This window comes from Morone saxatilis, unplaced genomic scaffold (assembly GCF_004916995.1).
Source record: "Morone saxatilis isolate NCDOM2014 unplaced genomic scaffold, NCSU_SB_2.0 Contig21, whole genome shotgun sequence".
In the NCBI taxonomy this organism is placed as follows: Eukaryota; Metazoa; Chordata; class Actinopteri; family Moronidae; genus Morone; species Morone saxatilis.
In genome coordinates, this window is record NW_023339774.1 from 14,620,192 (window position 1) to 14,632,423 (window position 12,232).

The window sequence follows — 12,232 nt, forward strand, 5'->3', positions numbered from 1 at the left end:
TGGGCAATAGATTGCACAGTAAATTATAGGCCTATATACTTTTTTTTTCCGAAATTACGACTTTATTCTGATAATCTTAAAACTTATCTTCTCTACACATATATTTCGACTCCCCCACCCAATATGCAGGACCGTGTTTGTGTGTATGTGGAAATCTGTTTTTACAAATCCTGTAGCATCACCTCGTAAACCCACACTCCGACACGTGATTGGCTCGCCTTGCTCTCTCTCGTCCAATCACAACGCCGCGCTGGCTGCGCCTGCCACATCACTAGCATGGCGGAACACGGAGCAGGAATTCCGCCTATGCGCCGATGACAGCGTCGTTGATGGGGGTAATACCGACTATGACCATCCCATGGCAATACAGGTCTGTTGCCCGGCGACGAGCGGCGATCCCTAAAGTCAACTAACCAGCTGAGAGCAACTTGGCAGCAGTTTATCCCTCCGCACACACACAGCTGTTCTGGGCCACCGGCTGCTATCAGAGTGGACAGACGGTGGATGAAGCCGAGGGTTTGACCTGATGCTCGGAGTTGGACCGGTGCCTTTTATCCACTTTGAACTTAACTAGGCTTGTTGAAGAGTTTTAGACAGTAAGAAAATGGATTTGTTCGGGGTACTGCATTTGGACGAGCTGTCCCACGGGCTGGCAAACTTGTCCATGTTTCCATACTTTGACATGGCGCACTATATCGTGTCAGTCATGGCTCTGAGGGAGCAGCCAGGTAAGTGACGCAAAGTTCAAGCGCCTGAACACTCAGGAAATAGCATTAGCATTTTATTTTATTTACACCAAGCAACTGTTTTGCTTTGTTTAGCAAAAGTTTGTCCTGGGGAATATTAGAATATAGAAAACCAGAAAACCAGGCCACCTCAATGGATGTTGTGTTGTAACTTAGAACAGTGACACACTTAAAGGGTAGTGACAACTAGGTGTTTTTCCTTGTGACATTAAGGACTTTAAATAACATTTACCAACCCCCCCCCCCCCTCGCTATCACATTAAAGTTTCTATCTCATACCAGCTTAATTGTTATTAAAAGCTACATGACACTCTCATTGTTTTTATGTTATTATTTAACAAGTGTTTCTATTATTTTGTCCACCCCATTTGTATCAGTAATAAGGGTAGGCAAAATAATAGAAACACCTCTTTATATATGTATATATGTATGTATGCATGTTTATATATGATAACATAATCATAATGAATTAAATAAATTAAATGAATCAATAATCAGTAACACACTCTTCACTGAATTAGCTATATAAGCCTGTGCATACATGAATTACTCAATATTATTATTTGTTGAATGTCAGTGGAATGATATAATTATGTTATCATTTTACAAACTATTGTTCCAAATAATCGTTCCACATAAACTTTTACTATAATAACTAACACAATTAGTCACTATATAGTTTTTTCCCACTGTATTATTATTACTAATGCATCAACATGGTTGAGCTGAAGCTATTTCAAACTACTTTCTCTACTGTTGTTTAATCTGTAGAAATGGATCATAATTGATACATTGATCATATGTTAGAATATGTTTGTAAAATCCTAATCTGCAAACTGCAGCTGTGGAGTAAGAAGTCATTTCTCTGCCTTTAATCCAAGTGTTAGGAGCAGTGGGACCAGTGCCTTGGTCAGGAGCACTGACAGGAGTCTATTATGCTCATTTCCAGCCTGAGACTCCACTACAGTAGCTTTGCATGATCCACTCTTCAAAAACATCCTTATTTATTTTATACTGGCCCTTCATGGAGCTCCCCAGTTCACCCTCACATCTCTCTCTTTCTTTTTTGCTCACATGGATTACCTTTCCATACATTTACCTTATTATTTGATACTTTGGCTTTTTTTAATGTCAAAAACCAACATAATATATAGGACAGAAACTAAAGAAAATGCATAATAGGTCCCCTTTAACCTAAAATACATGTTTTTTTATGGTCGGGGAAACCCATGCAAAACTGCCCCAGGCAGGATTCGAACATTTTTAGTGCAACATTCCTGCTGAAGGAAGGTTAAAGGGTTAAAGTATGAAAATAGCACTTACACAAGTGTAAGTACCTCAGAACCGTACTGAAGTACAGCACTTAAATAAATGCATAAATGTTACGTTCCACCAGTGCTTTTGTCTGTTGTAATTGCATTAAAAATCCGTTTTTTGTCTGATGTTGTGTACAGTTGCTATGTTGACAGTGGAAAAACATTTTCACAGTATCGTAGTAGCAGTATTAAGTAATTTGGAGACATTCGTCTTATCATCCGTTAGTTTCTCATGTTTGTCCTCGTTGACTGACAAACACACAAACACACGTACGGTAACACACAAATGAAGCAGACTTAGAGCACAAACTGTCTCACTGAGCCACAGCCGATTGTATCAGCTCAGACCAAAGGCAGCCACCGAGCCAACTACGTCACGTGACTGTGTCTACAGGGACAGGTGGACTTTTAACTGCACAGATGACTTTCCACACACACACACACACACACACACACAGGCACAACCATACAAGAACACACACACACACACACAGTCCATTGTAGTCCCTCTGCTGTAAATCAACAGTCTATTTTCGAACTTGCCTCGCAAAGCATCTGAGCCGCCATGACCTTTCAACCCTTCGTCCTCTGCTCCCATTTATCTTTCTGCAGCTGAAAGACAGATACACAGAGAGTAAAAATATGTACAAACAAAATGCCATAGGTCAGTAAAGAAAACACAAAATCCTCCTAATTTCCCTGTGTGTCCCTGTAAAGTCGCAATAAAAGTCAAGACTCAAAACACTCAGCCAGCTCCAGTCCTTCTTCTTCCCCAAAAAGGAAAGGAATGCTATAAACCATTCAACCCTCCCTTTCTTTTTCTCTTTCCTGTGTTAAATCTTCCCCTCCTGCTCTATAGTGCATCCAGTCTTTGCAGCGCTGGAGCTCTTTCACAAACAAACAAGTATTTTCCAGAAAATGTTATTTTCAAGGAGACTGAATCATTATTCCAAAGCTTCAAATAGAAAAATGAATAGATTATTAAACACAAAAACAGGTTTATCAGACTGGAGTTATTTTAAGCAGTTTTCTAAACATTGCTGTGAGGGGATTGTATAGGACACAGGAGGACGTGGAAATGCCAGAGGAGCAGTGGTTATATGTCAATCAGGGATTCAAGACAAAAATAACCAGTGATAAGCCACTTTTTCTTCTCTACTGCTGTCTGTCACGTCTCCGTCCAACAGATAGAAGAAGAGAGGGGTAGAAGAAGTTCTAAGAAGGGCTACAAAAGTGAAATAATAGGCAAAGGGAAATAAGGTATTGGCTTAGGAGAGGTTGGGGTGAAATTAAGCAGAAAGAGCACTGGATTATTGAATTGTAGAATTGAAGAAAATGGAACAACAGCCCTTTTCCTTTGTGTTCATTTGTAAAGATGGACTTGTATGCACGTAAATAAACTCTAATAAACATACTCATCTAAGAGCATTTACAAATGGGCCTTAATTTCGCCCTTTAAAATAAATTCACAGGCAAAACTGACCTCAGATTACAATTATTATGGGAGCAGGCTCGGAAGAGAGAGAGATTTCCAAAAAGGTTTTGTTTTAATTCCTGGAAGAGACTGAGGAGAAGAGAGACAAGCCTCAACAGGAGCCCACTCTCTAGCGTCCCTCTGTAGCTAGACAAAGAGAAACAATATGGAGGAAGAAAAGAAAGAGGAATTGAAAATACAACCGCTTGTATTGCTCAGATTTGACTTGTAAATGTGTTTCCTTCAAATGCAAACCAGGAAACAGGATCTTGATCTGGTGAAGTTGTCTTTGTAGCCCACCGTGTGAGGGCAGTCCGAGCAGGGTATTATATTTCAGAGTATGCATTTCAGTTTCATCTTACATCATAAATGTTAAATGAAACACCATTTTCGTTCCCCTTTAAAGAGACACTGCAGCAGTTTGTTTTGCTCTGGAACTGGAAGTGATGACATAGCAATGCTGTTTTACTATGTAAGCAATGTGCTGCTCTTGTGAACTGTGTGCCACAACTGCTGCAAAACCAAAAGCGCTAATACTGAGCACTGGTGTCTCACAGGGGACAATGATATGTATCTCAGTCAGGCTAGACTGTTGACATATAGTATAACTGCTCTTTCCTGTCTTGAATTTCGGAAGCCATTTTTTTTTTTTTTTCAAACTTCCTCCTCTCCTAACTGTGGCATCTCATTTTGAACCACAAACGTTCATTACACCAGACTTCATGTACACACAAAAAGTTGTGTCACTGTTTTCCAATTGCAAAATGTCCCCCTCTGACTCACTACTATTCATTTTGGAGTTGGAGAGAGAAACATGAGGTAAAGATACTGAAAGAGACAGGTGTTCTAAAAACAACAGGGAGTTAGTTATTGTAGTTTGGCCTGCTTACCAACATGGTCAGTAATTAGAGCAGCAGCAGTGGCTTGGACACTCATGGAGGCAGTTAAGATAATTGAAAACCCCTTGGAAACAGACATGAAACACATATTTTTAGATTCAGTGTGACTTATAAAATATATAAATAAACACGTGAAAATCCATAAATTAGCTTAAAATTTTTTTTTTTTCATAACCTAGCCACCTAAAAAAAAACAGTTTAATTGTTCGCTATATTTAGAATTTGTAACTTTACCTCGCAGAACACAGGAGTTGAATTGTGTGTTTTTACACATTAGTTCAAATCTGAACTTAAACTGATACTGATTTCTTTTTAGGTGGCTAAATTATGTTTTTCTGCTGGAATAATACTTTAGATGCCACTACTGGCTTAATAGCTTCTAGTTACTTTAGATATCACATTCAAAAAGGTTAATAAAATACTGCACATTGTTAAGATTAAACCAGTGGTGTCCAACTATTTGGCTTGTGAATTCCTACAAAAGACGTCGGTTTTGGGTCATGTTTCATGCCAAAGTTTTATTTGAATAACCGTTTGAATCCCAAAGAGGTAAAATTATCCCTTATTTCACACAGAAGTAAAGATAACAGAAAAGTCACAGCAAGATTTCTTCTTTCCTCTCCCTTTAATCACGTCACAACCCCTCAGAATTATCTGGTGACCCTTGAAGGGAGTTTGACCCCCTAGGTTGGAGCAGTTATCTTTTCATTCTATTGTACCGTCAGAAATAATAATAATCTTAACTGAAACAGTCATTTGTAACTTTGTATGTTTTTTTTTTTTTAAATGGGTGATAAATTAAGATGCTTCTCCATCATTTCTACATTCTTTTAGAAATGAGAGGAAATTTAAAAAGGGAGCGGCACTAACTGAATTCATGGGGAGTCTGCAGAGGAGGCAGATAGAGCTATAAATCCTTCTAGTGTACCGATCTCTCTCCAGGAGTCTATAATCTGTCTGTAATCCTCAGATTACCAGTATGGTCCTGTGTGCGGCCATAGTGACTCAGGGCAGGTGGCTCAGGCGTTACCTGTCTCAGGTTAAGTGAAACACGTATATCATAGTGTACGTTGGCAGCAGCAACTTTGGTAGAGTGAGAGAAGTCAGCGTGAGATAGTGCTGGACTATCTCTGCAAAGGTCGATAAAGTTATATAAAGGATGTACAACATCTCTGTGTTAGTGATTTCCAGTAAGAACATAACATAATATTATAACACATAGCAGTTCACATGCTTTTTGAGTTGCCCATAACTCATCTTGTTGCTGTACTTAGCGTGTAAATGCTTTCAGTGGAAAGAGGATCACAGGGTGGAAACACAGAGGAAGCTTTGAGCGGCTGATGGTTATCTGCCCTGAACTGATATCATTTCTAAGTGTAAATGTCTTGCCTCTGCCTCTCTGCACTTTGAACTGTAGGCTCATACGCAAATAATGTAACAGTGCTCCGCAAACTTCTCTCTTTGTTGCGTGTATTTGGTAACTCTAACTAGTTAATAATTATACAGTACTCAAGATTGGGAGAAGCATGCATCAGATAGGGAAAAGGACAAAGTATCAAACTCCACTGTCTTCTTATACCCTGATATACTGTAGACGTCACTAATGGCCTTTTTTTCTCTAGACTACATGTTTCTCATATCCACAAACTCCTAAGTATTCACTGTAATGGAGGGATTTAGGTAATGACAGTAATCATTCCTAGGTTTAATGCTTATTATGGCGAGCATTCAACAACAGTGATTGCAGGTTGTTCTCAGGCTCTTACAGACCCTGTAGGAATGCCTTGTGTACGAAAAATATACCACCTATAGGGGACTCAAGGAGTGAGCGGTGATCCTGCTAATATACTTCTGTTCTTGTGCAGGCGCTCTTGAGGTCTCCAGGGTCAGCCCCATAGCCTGCTGGTTCAGCTCCATGCTCTTCTGCTTTGGTGGAGCAGTGCTGTCCGGGATCATGCTGGCCGAGCCAGCTATCGCACCTTTGTCCAACAGTACCAGTGTTCTGCTTGCTTCGATCATATGGTAAATAACTGAGACTTGGAAATATAGTGTGTAATTAGAATAATAAGAATAATAATAAATGTTATTTGTATAGACGTTACAAATAGCTTCACAGCTGCAGAATAAAAACAGAATCCAATAAAATAAAAGCATTATAAAATAAGAATCAATTAAAATAAAGTATACAATATTATAACATATTAAAAATTGACTATTAGACATAGACAGCAAGGAATTAATTGAGTAAAAGTGAATTCAAAAGAACTGAAAGAGGACTAAGATGTGGATAGAGAAAAGAGTGAGAGGAAGTGAAGCAAACATTGAAAGGATTAGTGAAAGGCCCTCTGCAACTTTGAGGAAAAGGGATACACAAACATGTCTATGTCCCTTTCTCAGTGCACCCACAGAGCAAAACCAGAATAATAAGGTTATCCTCAGAATAAATGTGCAACTGCTTAATTTCCTGTAATACTGAGCGTGAAATGTGGAATGTGTTGCATTGAATGCAACAGAGAAGTCATTATGAAGTTCTAACCTCTTAATATGAATCCTGTGGTGCCCTCTACTGGTGGCACATATAATTACACTCTTTTCACAAAAAAATAAACAGTGCCCTCTGCTGGTGAAATTGGCTACTTGACAGAGACTGACAGGTGATACTGTCAGAAATGTTTAATGAACACATAGTTTACAAACAGCAGGAAGCTGAAGTGGTTGTGTGTGTGCGCTATTTATTTGAGCCATATGTGTCTCTACAGGTACCTAGTGTTTTACTGCCCCATGGACCTGGTGTACTGTTGTGCTGCCCTGCTGCCTCTCAGGCTGGTGCTGTCAGGAATGAAGGAAGTGACCAGGACGTGGAAAGTGCTTGGAGGGGTCACCCAGGCACACAGCAAATACCAGGACAGTCTGCTGGTTATGATTGCCATCGGGTGGGCTAGAGGTCAGTAGCTGATGGTACACGCTGAAGGAGTTTCATGATAGTTTTATAAGAGCTGTGAAGTAACAACATTTTTTTTGTGTTTTAATTAATATCAAACACATTTTATATATGAATCTGTATCAACCGGATGTCTCTTTTCTCCCTCCACTAGGTGCTGGAGGTGGTCTGATAAGTAATTTTGAGCAGCTTGTTCGAGGTGTATGGAAACCAGAGACTAATGAGCTCCTCAAAATGTCTTAGTAAGTCCCCCCCCCCTTTGTAATCTTTATGCTAGGCTAAGCTAACCAGCTCCTGGTTGTACCTTTTATATTTACTGTACAGACATGAGAGTGGTACAGATATTCTTATCTATTTCTCAACAAGAAAATATATATTTACCAAAATGTCAAACTATTCCGAACCAAAGATGGAGACAGTCAACAAGCAGAGGACATTGTACAGCTGGCACCTGTGTGTGTATGGAAATCTTACCAAACATGTTCTCTTTGTTACCATATGGCAGCATTAAAACCAATTTGAGTTATGGACTCATGGGGTACATCTACAGGGTTTGTCTCCAATTTAGTTCATTTCTGCATAATATTTCAAGCATATGAAATGTCTTTCAAGTATGTGCATAAAGTTATTATCACCCTGGCTGTCGTAGATGTTCTAATATTTTTGTTGATATATCACAACGGCTCTCTATATGTCTCTCTCTGTATGTTTCTGTAGCCCCACCAAGATCACCCTCATAGGGGCAGTGCTGTTTGCTCTGCAGCAGACCCACTACCTGCCTCTCCAGAAGCACCACCTGATGCTCATCTACACCATCTTTACCGTCGTCAACAAGGTCAGTCTGGTGCATCATACCTGATACTGTGACCTTGAGAATGTATACCCAAGGTGGTGGTGATTTAAATACAAAACAGGAAGGCATGTTTTGGTCAATTTAATTGCTTACCCACGACAGAGAAAGCCATTTAATACCATTCTTTGGCTAATTCGATCTGTAAAAGATGTTTTGGTGCCGTAGCTTCTTCCAGATCTGTGGTGTCCTGTCTTCTAAATGACCTTTCTCCCTCTGCTTTTTTGAAGTTTTAGCTGATGTGACTCACATTAGCTCGGTATTACCCGTAGGGCTGGGGCTTTTGCATCATTTTCATCAGCTTGCATCATCCTCTCTTCTCTTCTCTGGGAAACTTGTGCTCTTGACTGAGACACAGATAAATCTACCATGTCTTCTTTCAACTCTGATTCTGTTAGCTCCCTCTGACTCTGATCTGTCAAATTACCGCCGAGCCATTTCATCAGATTTAAGAGATGCGTCCAAACCTTTTGTTTATTATTTTTTGTTCCCAAATGATGCAGATGTTATACTCTCATCCCCTAATGAGAAGTAGATACAAATATCCACTTACTTTGTGTGTTTATATGTAAACTAGACCAACGTCACATTGGCTATCCATGAAAACATGACAAATTACATACTTGAGGCATGTGACGTATTTTATATATATTTTTAAATCTATTACCCACAAAAATATATAATAATACTTTGAGAGAGGACAGTGTTAGGCTAACATGAAACTTTAATACATTCACATACAAGACATAAGACTTCCTATCACATTCATGTAAATGAAGTTTGTACTGAAAGGAGAACATAATAAACCTGAAAGATCACTTTTTTGGCCACTTGGGGACAGAGGAACAAGCTGTAAACACCTACACTGACATTATTGCTATCATTATCATGACACCTCACCAGTTTGGAAATGACTGCATCACATATTCTATTCTAAACCTATAAACAAATTAATCCCCCCTTCCTCTATTTTTTTTTTGTTTTTAGTCAAGGATGATGCTAACAGGCTCCTCCACCTCACCATTCGCTGGCATCGAGTCGGCCATCTACAAGACCCTCTTCACTGGCTGCTCCCCTTATGCCGCCCTTACCGACGACATTAAGAGAGCATGTATTGACAATAGCACAACTGACACGGCGACCTGCACTTCCACAACCAAAGAATCTAGTGAGAATGGAGCGGCGGGAAATCACACTCCAGTTTCTCCTGACAAGGGACAAAGTGGATCGCTCAAAGCCAAAGAAGAGTCAGAGAACGCAGAGACAAGCTGCAAGAAGACCGACTAGTCAGCCTCTGCCCCATAGCGCCTTTTCACCTCTAAGCAGGGTTGTGGAGTCATTTTCTGATTCACATTTGTCACGTCAGGACCTTAAATTTTCTGACTGCTGAAAACAAATTACAAAGGGAGCTGACTCCAATGCACCTTATTGTTGGATAATCAACCCCATCCTTAAAGTACTGTGATTTTTATGCTGTCGGATGTGACCATCATACTATCGTTGGACTGATTGCACACTTGCAGTACAATGTGTAGCCTAATCTATATTTATAATGGGTACAAGATCTTAATAATTCTATCTCTGGGTTTTGGGAACAGTGCTGTGCACCTGCTGATCTATGAATGTCTATATATCTTTTTCTCTGTATATATTGGACTGAATGTAAGTGCTATATTTCCTACTTTGAAATAGTTTGAAACATTTTTAAAAGAGAGATTATATTCTATGACACAGATATTCTATCCTATTTATACTAAATAATTGCACTCTTGAATGTATAACAGTTTGAAATGAAAGACATTTTATTGTAGTCTATGTCTTTGGCAAATGCTTTGAATTACATTTGAAAGCATGAGAATAAACAGGTTTTAATGCACTAAAAAAATGTCTGGTTTGATTTCTGGCCTTTCGCTTCATCAGAAAGATTTGTACAGTTCAGTGAACATGGACCCAACTCAATATTACCTCACTTTAAAGCATCAAATGATCAAAGATCATTAGGTACACTTTTAAATTAGTATGTCCCTGACAGAACGCTCTCTGTTCACCGCTGGTAAGATGATATAAAACAGAACAGTGTCCAGTAGTAACCTCCTCTATAGGCTGAAACATTGCATCAGTGTAACATCAGCACCTGATTGATACCTCACCCTCTTTAAAAAGCTGCAGGAGAGAGATCCCCCAAATCCCCCCCAATTCTCATCTATGTAACCTCAGACGGCGGAGAACCCCCTTGTGAATACAAATTAAGAACAGAAAGAGTGGGAGTGTTGTTGGAGCGTAAGGAGAAGACGTTCAAAAGACGATCAAAAGGGATACTGGTTGAGATGGTGTACCTGCCTTCAATATTCCTCAAGTCCACAGATGTCAGATGTATGCATGTCAGTTACAGGCTCGTACCTCAAAAGTGTTTCCTGCAACACAGCTTTGTGTTGGCATGCGTGTGTGTGTGTGTTGATCTTCCTGACTCTAATGGTGAACTGTGTGACCTGGAAAACTGAAAGACACGTTAATAAGCCACTGTTTTCCTTACGCTGCCTCCTCTGACGAGAAGGCAGGTGACATGACGGCAGCTCAGAGCCTGAAAGTTCCCAGACAATTTTCTTAATGAGGTCCGGACCTGTATGACCCCCTCCACAATTACTCTCTGAACTGAGTGCCCCCCCTGCTGTCTGGCCCCCCGCTCCCTGCACTTCACCTGCCCTAAAGCACATCTCCTTAGCCCTCTTTTTATCCCCAGACTTCTGCCTATTTTCCAGTTGTCAGATGCAGAAAATTAATCCTTACATGTGTGCACACAAGCTGTCTTACACAGACATACATACAAATTATATCCACAATGCATGCACAAATTCCTATACACTTGACATTAAACCTACAGTGGCGTCTGAGTAGAGGTTACGGATATAGCAAGGACGTGGCATACTATGGCTCAGAAATGTCCGATTTTCCTCCACATAGACACAATGCAAGGACACTGTATGCACACACATTCCTATACACATGACTTTGAACCCACAGTGATGTCTAAGTAGGTCAGGGACATACCGAGACCATGGCAAACTATCCACAAACAAATCCACAGCAGAAACAGACGCACACGTGTGCACACAGTAAGAAAGTCAGCCTGGCTAAATACTGTGAAGCCATCAGGGTATGTCCGACACTGACAGCTTGAGTCTGAGACCTGTTTTGTTGTTGCTTTTTCTTTATTGTTTCATCAATATCACCACCTGGTAAGTTATTCAAACATCTAGGAGAAAGCTAGTGATATTCTATTTTTTCTTAATGTCAACAAATTCCACAAAAAGAGCATTTTGATACAATCCCATCTAAGCTAAAAACACTCACTGGCGAATCTGCGGCTGAAAATGGTTCCCCACAAATGCACTTTTTACTCCTGCTTGAGTAACATTTGCTGAAAACTACAGAACCAAATCATTTTAGGAAATCACTTATCCTTTTTTTTTTAAATGAAACAATATGTTTGTTGAGATTTACATTACAATGAGCTTGGGGCTGAGTGCCACGTGTCAGAAAGTATTGCCTACAACACAGTTGATTCGTCTGTTAATGGGATTTATTGATGCTAAAAATAAGTGTTGCACTTTTTGTGGGGGAAAACATCCATGACTTGCAGAATCAGAGACATCTTTTAAATCACTTCTCTAAACTTCTTCTTCTTCTTTTTCTTCTTCTATTATGCAGTACATATTTTCTTTATTTATCATCTATAATGTCACACATAGTGGATTTACAAAAAATGTCACACAAAGCAATAAAGGTACCATGGTACAACCAACCTTCTATTTTTGTCTCTTTTCATGATGTGGTTTTATTTTATGGCTTGAACCTTCAGCTCAAACACACACACTGATTTTCTTACTCTATCAGTGAAGCTTTAAACACTTTTGGTAGCATCTTAACTGCCACTGCTGCCTGGAGGATAGAGCCCCAGTTGCTGAATGGTGCAGGACAGGTGATTACCACTTGGTGGCGTGAGGAA

At 39.7% G+C, this 12,232-nt stretch overlaps 1 protein-coding gene across 1 annotated transcript; it reads left to right on the forward strand.

Annotated features, from left to right (window-relative positions):
- The first annotated feature begins 277 nt into the window (after positions 1-277).
- On the forward strand, positions 278-10,097 carry tmem38b (transmembrane protein 38B). The gene is made up of 6 exons (XM_035667331.1): positions 278-728; positions 6,301-6,457; positions 7,195-7,379; positions 7,531-7,618; positions 8,094-8,211; positions 9,214-10,097. The coding sequence occupies exons 1-6, from the start codon at positions 605-607 to the stop codon at positions 9,511-9,513; spliced, it is 972 nt and encodes a 323-aa protein (XP_035523224.1). The 5' UTR covers positions 278-604; the 3' UTR covers positions 9,514-10,097.
- The last annotated feature ends 2,135 nt before the right edge of the window (positions 10,098-12,232 follow it).